The 14329-nt window shown below is 42.3% G+C and overlaps 1 protein-coding gene across 1 annotated transcript in view; it reads left to right on the top strand.

Annotated features, from left to right (window-relative positions):
• SLC18A1 (solute carrier family 18 member A1) overlaps window positions 1–14329 on the top strand; it is a 78801-nt gene that overhangs the window by 16266 nt on the left and 48206 nt on the right. The window contains exons 5-7 of the mRNA XM_077469796.1: window positions 3149–3232; window positions 7694–7786; window positions 7886–7975. Coding sequence (XP_077325922.1) covers window positions 3149–3232; window positions 7694–7786; window positions 7886–7975 — 267 coding nt within the window. The remainder of the gene's footprint in view (window positions 1–3148; window positions 3233–7693; window positions 7787–7885; window positions 7976–14329) is intronic.

Raw genomic sequence — 14329 nt, 5'->3', positions numbered from 1 at the left:
AAATAACCCCTATTGTCTTTGAGATGGCTATAAGGCTGGATTCACACCTATGCATTTTTAGTGCTTTTTGCATTTTGCAGATTTGCACTGCAGAACATGTGCCATGGGAAACCATGTTAATTGGACTGTAGGGCAAATCTGCCCTATGCAAAAAGCACTAAAAATGTGAATCCAGCCTTAGCCCTTGTACACACGGTCGGACATTTCGACAACAAAATCAGTCGGATTTTGTCCGAAACTTGTGTTGCATACACACGGTCGGACACAGTTGTTGGAAAATCCGATCATTTAGAACGTGGTGACGTTTTTTCGTTACGACGGGAATACGTTCAGGCTAGTAGCCAATAGCTTTGGTCTAGGAATTTGATCTAAGCATGCGTGGCACTTTGTCCGATCGGAATTCTCTACAAACGATAGGACAAAGTCCCATCAGACATGTTGTTCGGAAATTTTTATAGCCCAGCTCTAAAACTTTGCCGGTCAGATATTCCGATGGAAACAGTCCGATGGAGCCCACACACGGTCGGATTATCCGACAACATGGTCTGATCATTTTGCGGCGGAATGTCGACCGTGTGTACAAGGGCTTAGAGTCGATGTTTAGCAGATCCATCTTAAAAACAAGTCCTGTAAACGATAATTTCTATAGTGATGCACAACACTAATTGCTTCTATAACATTTGTGTATAGGTGCTCTAACTATATATAATTTTATTTTATCCAAATGTATTTGCCAAATTCTAATTTTACACAACTGTACGAATAACTGTGTAGCTAGACAGACCTCCAGGCACCATAGCAGCTCCATCAACTGCTACAGCTATAGTTATTAGACATGTGCGATTAGTTTCGTACGAATCGCAAATTCGTACGAATTTCCCTAAATTCGTACGTTCGGGAGGATCCGGAATACGAATTGCCATGCGTCCGAATTTTGTACGCAATACGAACTTTTGTTTACGAATTTTGGATCAGTTGTCGTCGCATCGACGACTCAGTCATTTTGCTTATTATGAGGGGCTCCCATCATCTTTGTGCTATGCTGACTTCCTCTTGGGGCTGTACCTCTGCTGTGCTCATTATGAGGGGTTTCCACCATTCCTGTGCTGACATACTGAGCATAGCAGGGGTACAGCCCCAGGAGGAAGTCAGCACAGCACAGGGATGGTGGGAGCCCCTCATAATGAGCACATGGCTGCCATGCACAGCTGCTTTTGTTTTTATACCCCGCACTGTACGGGGTCAGCGGGGATATGCGGGGTCACTGGAAATTGTTTGGTGTTACCAAGCATGTGCTCTCCGCACATCCCCGGTGACCCCAAACAGTGTGGGGTGATCAGGCGAAAACTGGACCAGCGATGCATGGCAGACAATCTGCTTCTCTCTTGTATTTTCAAATCTTAACGGAACAAACTGAAGAGAAGCTGATTGGTTGCCATGGGCAACTGCTCCAGGTTCTGTTCGCTTCAAGCTTGATCAATTTCCCTAAATGTCTTTTTATCTGTTCTAGCAGTCATATGTGTAAATGAGAAGAATGGTGGGGGCACATCAGGGCACATTGGAGCACATCAGGGCACATTGGGGCACATCAGGGCATATTGGAGCACATTGGGGCACATCGGGGCACATCAGGGCATATTGGAGCACATTGGGGCACATCAGGGTATATTGGAGCACATTGGGGCACATCAGGGCATATTGGAGCACATTGGGACACACTTTTGCTATGAATTGTGCTGCTGGTTCTAGGAGGTAAATCCTGGAACAGCTGGCGACATGCAAATGTCTGCTGTTTGCCAGGCTCTTTACCACCAGCAGTCTTCACTCCCAGTCGCCTCAGCTTTATGGGAGGTGAGCTGAGCTCAGAGAACACAGAGACAGAACGTCCCACCTGCTGCTCATGTACACGGCTCATAGCTCTCCCTCTCCCAGCAGCACTCTTACTGCTTTTTTGGCCTTGTTTGCTGCTCATTTTTCCTTTAAAAGTTAGAAAAATGTAGACAAAAAAAATATGATTTTGATTGCAGCAAACTAACACCAAAATCACCAAATGTACAAAAAAAATATTATACCAACAGAAAATAACAAAATATTAACTAAATGAAACAAGAAATGAAAGAAAAAAAAAAATGATCTCTCAAAACCAACCAAAAAACGAAAAACTAAACACTAAAAGATGATACACTTGCAAATTACAACTGATATAAACTAAAATGAACATTGAAAAACTAAGGATTGCAAAGATATTCGCTCAGATGCACAGACAAATAATCGTGTGATCTGCTCCACTACACTAACTAACCCACAAAGGGAAGTCACATGATCGGGCCTGCCCTGTAGGCCTCAGCAGCAGAAGAAAACCTCTGATTGGTCAACCAAGTCACGTGTTGTTTCCGTAGTAACGAAATTTGGACATATTGTCATATTGAGGTATATATTTTTTCCTTTAAATTCATCGTAAAGAACGTTCATACAAGTTAACGAACCTAACGACAATTCGTATTTCGTACGAATTGAAATTGAATTTCGGACACGAAATACGAAGTACGAATTAATTCTAACATGAACTGGAACGGAACGGAACGAAACAAATTTATTGACGGCGCCCATGTCTAATAGTTATGTCCTTGTATTTGACACTTTGCAGTTGTGTTACACAATAAGAATGGGTCTGACACAGACCATGCCATAAAAAAGTCCAATCAAAATAAATGTGATTTCAAATGCCATTGTGGTTAGCTTTTGGCTTTATTTGGCATTTGCTACAGTGGGAAGTGGTAGTGTTGCCCTTCATAACCAATCACAATTAATCTGACACACTTTTAAAGCAGCAAAGAAATTTGAATCTTACACTTGATATGAACATAAACATTTTTTGATAGGGGCTTTCCATCTAAATCTCAAAGTGCACCAGAAAACACTTTGTAGGCATAGATAACTTCTTGAATTCTGACTTCTCTGTGTAGCTATAATGTAGAGCCTTTCAACACTATTATGTTACCACTGATGGAATTAGGACAATGATATGATGGCAATAATTAAAGGAAGAGTAAATGTAAATTTTTATTAAAAATATAGTTGTATATGTCTTTTTATTGTGCAGGCATTACATCTAGAATAATGAATAATGACTGTCTCTTTCCATTAGTGTTTGCCTTCTCTGGCTCTTACACATTACTTTTTGTGGCAAGATCACTGCAGGGAGTTGGATCTTCATTTTCAACTGTGGCAGGTAAGAAGATCGCAATTATGGTTTCTCATGTAAACATGGCGTAGCACAGTAGAGCCTTCCTCGAACAGAAGATATTCAGCCATCCATGGACATAATCCATCACCAAAAACAAGGACTTGCTTCTTATTTCGAGATTGTAGGTAAAGCAATGCAAATCATTTCTGTTTGCCTTAATAGCTAACTGTACATTCAGAACCGCTAGTGTGTAGCACAGATGCAGCCAAATACTGTGGAGCAATTTATTGCCAACTGCACACAACTGTTTCACTAGGAGACCAACAAGAAAATATTTCCCAACAGTTTATAGGGAGGCAGGCCAGAGGAACCAAACTATACAAACTATCTGACCAAGGCTCTGCTGTGCTAAGCATTGGTTCAGCAAGGGGCTTTTTGAATACTTTTGACATGGAAGCCATGGTATGGTTTTGGTGGAAGCTATGTTACTCACAAAATTATTAGGACTGATTTAGGCTCATAAGTAGTGCTGAATTAGGATTAAACTATATCAGAATATTTTGTTTCGATGTGGCATATTCCGGTGAATTTTAGGACTGGTAGTGAAGGAGGAGATATGAGCTCTTTTAGAGTAGGCCTCTACAAAGGTCATGGACAAATGTTCTTTTTTTGCCTCTTTATTAAAATGGCCCTAATGGACACCATCTTTCACAGAGTTGGCTGGCTAACAGCTGAATCCATTCTGTATTATTGCCCCTTTGTCATTTATTGTATAGTTATTTATACTTTATATGTATTTCATACTTTTAAAACCCCTCTACTGTACAATACGTTCTTGGTGTGTCTGCTAGCTCTGTTATGCACCCTACTTCTCTTTATACACACCACCTACTGTATATCCTCATACTCTAACTCTTTTAAATTGGTCATAGTTGTGACATAATTGTTCCTTAAGGCAGGCCATACACGGAGTGAATTTCTTTCTGGCAACCACAGGTTGTCAGCAAGAAACCTGCTTGATTCCCCCATCAACAAAGACAGGGCTGATGCAGAAATCCATCCTGCTGGGTCAGGAAGCCATCCCCTCTGGGAGAAGGCAGTGATTATTGCTAGCGGCTATAGCAGCTGCTAGCGATAATTGCAGGTAAAACCCGGCATGCTGATTGTAACCAAGTTGTTCGATCGATCAACTTGGTACATTCAGCCTGCTCATACACGGTTTGTTATGGCCTGCCTAATTTGGTCGATAATTTGGAAATCCCATGTCTGTAGCAACATTTTGAACACTCCCTGTTGTTAAATTAAGAATCATTGACTAGGAAGAAATACTTCCAATCTTTGTTTTCTTCCCTTATATACCCTGGTGCCTCAAACAGTCTGTTTAATCCACGTGAATGTTTTCTGGGAGGGCAGCTGAAAGGCATTACCCCTGGGCTGTACAATTACTGTATGTCTGAAGTACTGAATACTGTCATATGTCAATGACAACCTTAAGGCTGGCCATACATTATACAATCATCTTGTACAATTTTCCTTTAGATTTACCAAACCATATAATATGAGGTCAAAGCTAAACACATTCAATTTGTATGCAATCAAGAAGGCCCTTGCACTACATAGTTAAAGGTAAATCTAAAGGAAATTAAAGAGAAAGTAAACCCTGATGGGTTTTACTTCCTCTTTGTTCCCCTGCAATGTAAAAGCATAATGCATTATGTGCCACTTACCTGCAAACAGAGCCCACGCTGTCCCTGCTGGTGGCCGCATCCATCTTCACCCCTCTTCCTTCTGGGGCTGCGGACTCCGGCTCTGTGACTGGCCGGAGCCATGTGACGTCACTCCCGCGCATGCATACGGGAGCCACCAGTCATGGCACTTGCGAGTGAAGAGACAGCACTGAGTGTTGTTCCTTCACAGCGCATTTGCAATGACCTCATTGGCGCAGTGTACAGCAAATATCTCCTAAACTGCACACGTTTAGAAGATATTTCCACTACCTAAAGGTAAGCCTTCTTCTAGGCTTACCTATAGGTAAAATTCACAATCAGAGGTTTACAACCACTTTGAATAAGAAAATTGTATAATGTATGGCCAGCTTTAAACTGTTGCTTTTTTACTATTTTGCTGCTTCATAGTACTTCTTTTGACCCTTACACATGGTCGGAATTTCTGACAGAAAAAGTCAGACGGGAGCTTTTCATTGAATATTCCAACCATGTGTATGCCCCATTGGACTTTTTACTTCGAAAATTCTGATGGACCTAGAAAGAGAACATGTTCTATATTTTTCTTACGGAAAACAAATTCCTATCGGGAAAACCGCTCGTCTGTATGCTGTTCCGACGTACCAAAAACGACGCATGCTCTGAAGCAAGTATGAGACGGAAGCTATTGGCTACTGGCTATTGAACTTCCTTTTTCTAGTCCCATCATACGTGTTATACGTCACCGCAATCTGAATTTGGTGTGATCGTGTGTATGAAAGACAGCTTCAGCCGAATTTCATCAGAATTCATCGGAATTCCGTTGGAAAAACCTTCAGTGTTTATTCCAGTGGGAAAACCGGTTGTGTGTACAGGGCATTTTCACTGCACTGCTCCCTCAAGAGAAAGTCAACAATATTATCATGTAGAACCCTAAGCTGTAACGAACAGTGAACTTGTGCTAGAAAAATGGTGGTGGGCACAAGTAGAAGATAAAACAGTTGGACAAACAGCAGGAGGAGGTTTTTTTTTTTGTTTTGTTAGGAAATAACTTAGCACACAACATATATACCCACACAGTGGTTCTCATCACTCACTTTGGTTGTTATCTCCTCAGGATGGATTCACACCTATGCATTTTAGTGCTTTTTGCATTTTGCAGATTTGCACTACAGATCGTGTTCCATAGGAAACAATGTTAAATGGACTGTAGTGCAAATCTGCAAAATGCAAAAAGCACTAAAACGGCATAGGTGTAAATCCAGCCTTAGAACTTATTCTGATCTGCTCTGTCTCCTTCTAAGCTGAATCAACCTGCTACAAGCTGCGTTTGTATTGACTTGTTTTTCTATTATCCGTTTCTATTAACTCGTATTCGAAAAGAAGAAGTTCTAATGTGAACAAAAGCCAGTGTACACAGGCATACGTAAAATAAAGGAAAAATACCAAATGTTGACATCATGTAGCAAAAAACTTTTATACCATAAACTCTGGTAAAAATGCACTCACAATATAAAATTGTTAAAATAGCTTATCTGATTGTTGGAGTCCACACCTAATGGCATTTGCTGTACATGACAAGCTCATGGCAACTTCTTATCTTGCCAGCGTCAGAAGCTTGAATATCAGGGACCAAGTTCATTATTATTATTTATATATTGCTTTTTACATTTGTTTTATTTCAGTTTCTAAACATATTTATATTCTTTATTCATTTGACTTTTTTATTTTAGACATATATATATATATATATATATATATATATATATATATATATATATATATATATATATATATATATATTGGCTTGCATATTGGTTTTATACAATTTACTAGTAATTTACTGTTTAATTAATAATTAAATGTTATAGAGGTGTTACTAAAAAAGCCAACATTGTTTAGCTAATCATAACTATATCAGCACCATTAGTTCTTTAAAATTACATGGTTGCAGTGTGCTGCCCTAGGAAAACAGGGTTTATGTTATTACACATGCTCACATAATATTGTGATCCTAGCCAGGCTGCATTTGAATGTTAAACTATTTAAGTGCAAACCTAGTGGTTTCAGAGAAACTCTTTCCTACCAACATTGGTAATGGAGAGAGAACATCTTGTGTCATAAAGTCAGCCATTTTGTATCAATAAAAACTTAGCACAACCAGAAATTTTCTGAATTCCTAACACTCAACTAGACTTTTTGGCAGACAAGAACCGACGGACATTCGGCGGATTTCCGACGGACTTCCAAATGAACGGATTTGCCCACATGCAAACGGACTAAGTCATGTCATACTGTATTACCATACTGTATAACTGCCCTAGTCTTCATATAAAAATCTGAGTTGCCCTTTAAAAACTGACCAGTAGATAATCTTTTTGAGGACCATATGAGACATGTATTCAGCATAGTAGTGACAAACTTAGAGGCAAATCAGGCTGCCTCTAAGTTCGCAAAGTCTATGCAACAAGTTTTTTTTGGGTATTTGTGACCTCTGGCAGCAAAATTGGAGACAGCTTTGCACAGGTCTGTGACACAATTAACAACAGAGACATGACAGGTTTTCACTCCAAAGAGATGCACAATAAAGAATGGTCAGGGGAAGGTTTTACTACTACGGCTGAAGGAGGAGTACTGTATATGAATGAAGCTGCCTAATCCTAATGTCTCATTACTCTGCTGTTTAGCATTACATTGCTCTTTAACATAAATAATACATGCCCATCTTTAAGTCTATGAAATGTCTACTCTTATCAAATGTGATTTTGTTTCCATGCATGTATGGTTATACATGTTCCTTCAGGTCTGGGGATGCTTGCAAATGTGTACACTGATGACTATGAGAGAGGAAAAGCAATGGGTATAGCACTGGGAGGTCTAGCGTTGGGTGTTCTCAGTAAGTATCTATATTTCCTATCTCTCCTTGTGCTGTCCTGTGAATGTTTCTGTATCTTCTCTTGAGATTTCCTTTCTCACATTCTGAATATCTCTACAGCCGGGGCTCCATTTGGTTCTGTAATGTATGAGTTTGTTGGAAAGTCTTCCCCATTTCTGGTGCTGGCAGTTCTCGCTCTACTGGATGGTGGTAAGAATCTGTGTCTCTATTTCTACTGTACTCTTTATGATATATTGGACTATTGATATTGACTAAGTTACCCTATCACTAAATAATTACTGAACACTAGCACAGTGATACAGGGACAGAGGTACTGCTGGCTGCATGTAAACAGCCACTACAGTCTCTGTCATTGTTGTCATATATTCATCTCTCCTAGTTGATGCCATAATTAATTTCAGGAAGATATTGTGATTTCCTGCAGGTGCCAATGGATACCTGTTGATTGTCGTGATCGTCATGTCTGGGGACACCAGACATCCACAGTACAGGGTCAAGATCCTTTAACATCAAAGGTGAAAAGGCCAAAGTGTGCCTCCCATGAGATGTGAATTAGATCGGCAACAATGGTTGCAGGACCTGCTCTTTTTAAACTCCTCTCCTGCAAAGCATCCAAGGTGTCCGTCCCTTAAACCTACCCATTGGCCTGGCCTTGGGCCACTGATCTAAAAAAATATTGGATAATTTTGCTAAAACCCTATCTTTTTAATTTAAAGTAAATCAGATTACGCCCATTCATGTTCTCCCTCAGGTGATCCAAGCATGCATGTTTATGTCACAATTAATTAAAAAAAGATCTGGATGTCAGATGGTGCCTACTTGTCTAGCCACGCTCTTATGACTGTGGCTAGCTTTGCTTTCTGCACACACACAAGACAGAAAGTCGCGTGGGTATTAGAAATTGTGTTCTAATCCTTGCCATTAGAAAGTATGTCACCACTGACATAAAAAGCCCACAATTCATATTCTTTGGTGCATGGTAATGCATAGATTTTAGAGAACTATAGTAGATAACATATCTAGACTATTAAAATTGATTCTTGTAAATGAATTTCCCTAATAATATTTTACAGCTTTAAAAACATGCAGTACCTGGCAGCGGTTTGTTTAGCCAGTTCCCACTACAGGCATACAGCAAATATAAGCCAACGGTCCTGGGTCAAATCTGGCTACACAGCTCCAGCTCCACACTCTTTGGCCAATAAGACCTATCAGGGAACATCACTTTAGTGTTAAAACAGAGTTGAGGGGGCCTTGAATATGTGGTTGCAGGTTGGGTCTGTCAGAGGGTGTGCTAAATACTCAGCCAGGGTTGAGGGTACATGGCCCAGAAAGGAGACCTGCCACCACCACCAGTCTGGCCAATCCTCCTTCTTTTGACAACCACTAGTACACTTACTTCTTGTTTCCCGGGTAGAGGCCACCATGTACCACTGAAATAAAGATGTAATCCACTTCTTCCTGAAAGTTTTCTTCGCTTTTCAAACATGCAACGAACAATCAATTTAAACGTATATATTTACAGTCCATGTGCAGCATGTATCATGGCTGGTCACATTCAGCTCTCTGCCCACTTTCAGGGTTTTCTCTCAATAGAGCTCTCCAGCTTTTCTGGCAGGACCCACTGGGGGAAGAATAGACAGCATTCCCCTGCAGGGGAAGAATGTTTCTGGTAACTTCACATTTTTTGCGTTGTGCAGGTCCTAGCGCTCCCACAAGGGCTGAGGTACACACTTCTCCTCTCACTAACCATTCATTACTCAACTTTCCACTCCTTTTTTTCTCCACCACTCCTTACTATTTATAGTAAGGAAGGGAAATTAGTCCATCTAGAGGGCGCATGTCAGGGCTGAGCTCAGCCCTTCCTTCTCTGAGCTGGTCGCTCAGCTGTCGGCTAAATGACAGCAGCTCCAATCTCTCCACAGTTACTCAGCTGTTGATGATATCATGCTCGTCAGCCCTGCCTACTTAAGCCGTCCAGCCCAGAGGATCTCTGCCTTCGCCTTAGTCAACATCACAGAGACGCTCTCCTGCATTCCTGTTGAAAGACTTGCTTGGCTGACATCCTTTCGAGCTCCAGATTCTGCTTGCTGTTTTACTACGTTCATCTCCGGCTTCCTGACGTTTTACTTGTCTGACTATCCTGAACTCTGGCTATGTTTTGACTATGTTTTGTTCTATTTACTTTTATTATTAAACAAGTGTGATTTAACTGTACTTCTGTCTCGGTCTGATTTCATGGTTTCTGACAGTAGGTGAAGGCCATGAATTCAGAAGATACAGTCAATCCACCTTGTTGGTAATATTTTTTCCAGATTGGATGAGCAAGATCACCGCATGGATCAGTTTGCCATGGCATTACAAACACTCCTGAGTCACACGACTTACCTGGAATCTCCCACTGTGGCTACTCCGGTACAACCTGAGTTGCAGGCCGCCCCTGCTTGCTGCTGCACCAGTTTTTGTGCAGGCTCCCGCCCCGAGTATTACCTCTATAAGAGGTATATCTGGTTTTGCGCCCCTTTCCCAGCGATTTGGGGGTGATCCATTTCAATACAGAGGGTTACTCAACCAGGTTGAGATATACCTTTAGATGCTTTTAGTTTGCCACGGATAGAAGCAAAGTAGGTTTCGTTATATCCTTGGTTTCTGAGAGAGCCTTGGCCTGGGCAAACCCTCTATGGGAGACGCAAAAACCTGTTGTTTTGAGTTACCCTGAGTTTGTGGCCTCTTTTAAAAGGGTATTTGATGTTCCCGCACTCTCCGCTTCTGCTGCCAAGTGCCTCATGTCCATCAAAAAGAGTACAAGAACTGCGAAGACTACGCGATTGAATTCAGTACTTTTGCAGCAGAGGTTGCTTGGAACATTGAGGCCCTCGTGGCTGCTTTTTCTCATGGTCTCTCGGATTCCATCAAGGATGAGATAGCACCCCGAGATATATCCACTTGATAGTTGAAGTTGATCATGAGTTGAAGTTGATCATGTTTGCCATCCTCATTGACTCCAGACTCCAGAGAAAGTCTCTCTTTTAAGGAGCGCTTGTGGAAGCCTCCTGTACGTTTGCCTCCGAGCTTTGTAGTCCCACCTGTGCCTCCCTCACCTCCCATGCCTCCTGGTACCGAGTCGATCATTGAAGATGAACCCATGCACTTGGGCTTCACATATCTCTCGGATGAGAGAACCTTTAGGAGGAGGGAGAGATTGTGCCTTTATTTTGGCTAGGCAGGTCACTTTTTGGTCTTGTCCTACCTGTCCAGGGAATGCCTGAACTTTGAGGTCCTGTCACGGACAGACCTTAGGCGGCGTTGTTTCGTCCCCAGTTATCCAGAAGGAAAATCCCCTGTTTTCGGTCACCCTCTCTTGGGCTGAGTCGTCCGTCAAGATACAGGCTCTAATCAACTCTGGGGCTGCAAGCCTGTTCATTGATGCTGCCTTTGTATCAAAGCTGCGTGACACTCCACTTTCCATTGATGCTCTTGATGGGAGACCCCTACAGCCTGCCCATGTGACTTATGAGATGGTTCGGTTGTCCATGACCATAGGGGCTCTACACCATGAGATAATCCAATTCCAAGTTATTTACTCACCTAAGTTTCCACTGGTCATTGGTTATCCTTGGTTACAGAGGCACAACCTCTCTTTTGATTGGCTCCGTGCTGAGGTTCTTTCCTGGTTGCCACAATGCAGTAAGACACGCTTCCAGAAGGTAGCCAAGGCCCTGTGCACCTCTTCACTCTCCTTCCTGCTGGAGGAGTACCGCGATTTTAGCGATGTCTTTAACAAAGGTCAAGCCGGTAATTTGCCTCTACACCGGCTGTATGCTTGCGCAATTGACCTTCAACCTGGTGCCATACCCCCTCGTAGCTGGGTTTACCCTTTGTCGGTCTTGGAGGGTAAGGCCATGGAGGAGTATGTTGCAGGCGCTCTTTCTTGAGGTTTCATCTGCAAATTCTTGTCCCCTGCTGGTGCTGGTTTCTTCTTTGTGAAGAAGAAGAGTGGTGAACTGAGACCTTGTATTGATTATAGGGGTCCCAATCATTTCACGATTAAGAATGCCTATCCAATTCTGTTGATTATGGAATAATTTGACCACCTCATGAAGCTTGATTAGAGAGGGGCATACAATCTCGTGAGGATTAAGGAGGGCGACAAGTGGAAAACTGCATTTAATACCAGAACAGGCCATTATGAGTACCTTGTAATGCCTTTTGGCCTTTGTAACAGTTTTCCAGGAATTCATTAACAATGTCCTCCAAGATTTGTTGCAGTTATGTGTGGTGGTTTATCTCAAAGATATCCTCATATTTTCCAATATCCTGGAGAACCACCACACAGATGTCTGTCATGTGCTTCAGAAACTAAGAGAACAATCTCTATTGTAAATTGGAGAAGTGCAAGTTCAATCGTGAACAGGTTAAATTCCTGGGTTATGTAATTTCCACTGCTGGTTTTTCGATGGACCCAGAGAAACTTTCAGCAGTCCTACAGTGGCCTGTGAGTTTATGTCCTCTGCTGTGTTTCCTGGGCTTTGCCAACTATTATTAGAAGTTTATTCATAACTTCTCATCTCTGGTCATGTACCTGACTGATATGACCAGAAAGGACGGTAACCCACAGAGGTGGTCTCCACAGTCTGTTAAGGCATTTGAGAGTCTCAAGGCTGCCTTTGTTTCTGCTCCTGTGTTGGCACATCCTGATCCTAAGTTACCTTTTATCCTTGAGGTTGATGCTTCTGAGACTGGAGTTGGCGCCCTTCTGTCTCAACGTCCTACCCGTGAGAGCGCTTTGCATAATTCTGGCTACTTTTCCAAGAAATTGTCACCTACGGAGTGCAATTACGAGATTGGAGAGCTGTTGGCGATCATTTTAGGCCTGAAAGAATGGAGACATCTCCTCAAAGGTACCACTGTGCCGGTTCTCATTCTTATGCCCTGTACACATGGTCAGAATATCCGATGGAAAATGTCCGATTGGATTATATTGTCAGAAAATCTGATCGTGTGTGAGCTCTATTGGACTTTTTCCATCAGAAATTTGAGAGCAGGATTTAAAATTTTCCGACAAAAAAATCAGATCCGACTTTTTCCAATCGTTTGTAGAGAATTCAAAGTGCCACGCATGCTCAGATCAAATTACGAGACCAAAGCTATTGGCTACTAGCCTCTTCGTAGTCCTGTCATAGGTAACGAACGTCACTACATTCCAAACGATTGGATTTTCCGACAACTTTGTCCGACCATGAGTATGCAACACCAGTTTTGGACAAAATCCGTCTGAAAAAATCAGACGGATTTTGTGGTTGGAATGTCCGACCATGTGTACAAGGCATAACTGACCATTAGAATAACACATTTAGACAAGAATAACACATTCTTGTTTTAACGCCTCTCTCCCAGAAGGGCGCAATGGCCTCTTTCCTTGTCAAGTTTCAATTACATTGTCTCATTCTTACCCGGTACTGAGAATGTAAGGGCTGATGCCTTGTCACGACAATTTTCCTCCACTTCCAAGATGGAGTCGGTTCCTGTTCCTGTGATTCCTCCTGAACTTATTCTGGCAACAGTTCGCACCAGTCTCACTTCTCCTTTAGGTGACAAAATTCTTGTTGCTCAGGTCCATGCTCCTCCTGAGAAACCCTGTGACTGTTGCTTTGTGCAAGATAGTCTCCATACTACCGTGCTCCAGACTTACCATTCTGCCAAGGCTGCTGGCCACCCTGGGAAGAATAAACTCTTTTGGGGCATTTCCCAGCAATTATGGTGGCCTAGTCTCCGTGCTGATGTAACCACCTTCGTAGCTGCCTTTTCCATGTGTGCTTAGGGTAAGAATCCAAGACATCTTCAAGTGGGCCTCCTACAATCCATACCCAATGGAGAGAGGCCCTGGACCCACCTGTTTATGGATTTCATTGTGGAGTTACACAACTACCAGGGCAACACGATTATCCTTATGGAGGTTGACCAGTTCTCAAAAATGTCTCATTGTATTCCACTTAAGAATTTGCCCACTTCTAAGCAGCTGGCTTGCATTTTTGCTCGGGAGATCTTTTGCTTACATGGGCTACCCAAGGTGATTTTCTCAGACAGGGGTAGTCAGTTTGTGTCCTGGTCCTTTTGTGTACAGTTGAGAATTCAGCTTGCTTTTTGCTCTGCGTATCACCCACAGTCTAATGGGGCCACAGAACGAGCCAACCAGTCCTTGGAGCAATTCCTACGTTGCTATATTTCTGACCATCATAACACCTGGTCAGACCTATTACCGTGGGCAGAGTTTGCTCACAATAGTGCCTTGAATTCTGCTTCCCGATTGTCCCCGTTTATGGCGAACTATGGTTTCCAACCTTTCATGTTTCCTGACTCATTTGTTCCGCAGAGTATTCCTGCATTAGAGGAGCATCTCCATGGTCTTCATTCCACTTGGGCATAAGTCCAGGAGGCTTTGCAACATGCTAATGATAGGAACAGACTCCATGCTGACTGCAGACACCTGCCTGCGCCTTCCTACCAGTTTGGGGACAGGGTCTGGCCGTCATCTCACAACCT

This window comes from Lithobates pipiens, unplaced genomic scaffold (genome assembly GCF_037356315.1).
Source record: "Lithobates pipiens isolate NorthernLeopardFrog02 unplaced genomic scaffold, aLitPip1_a1.2 Scaffold_8, whole genome shotgun sequence".
NCBI lineage: Eukaryota > Metazoa > Chordata > Amphibia > Anura > Ranidae > Lithobates > Lithobates pipiens.
This window is presented reverse-complemented; position numbering and strand designations above follow the sequence as displayed.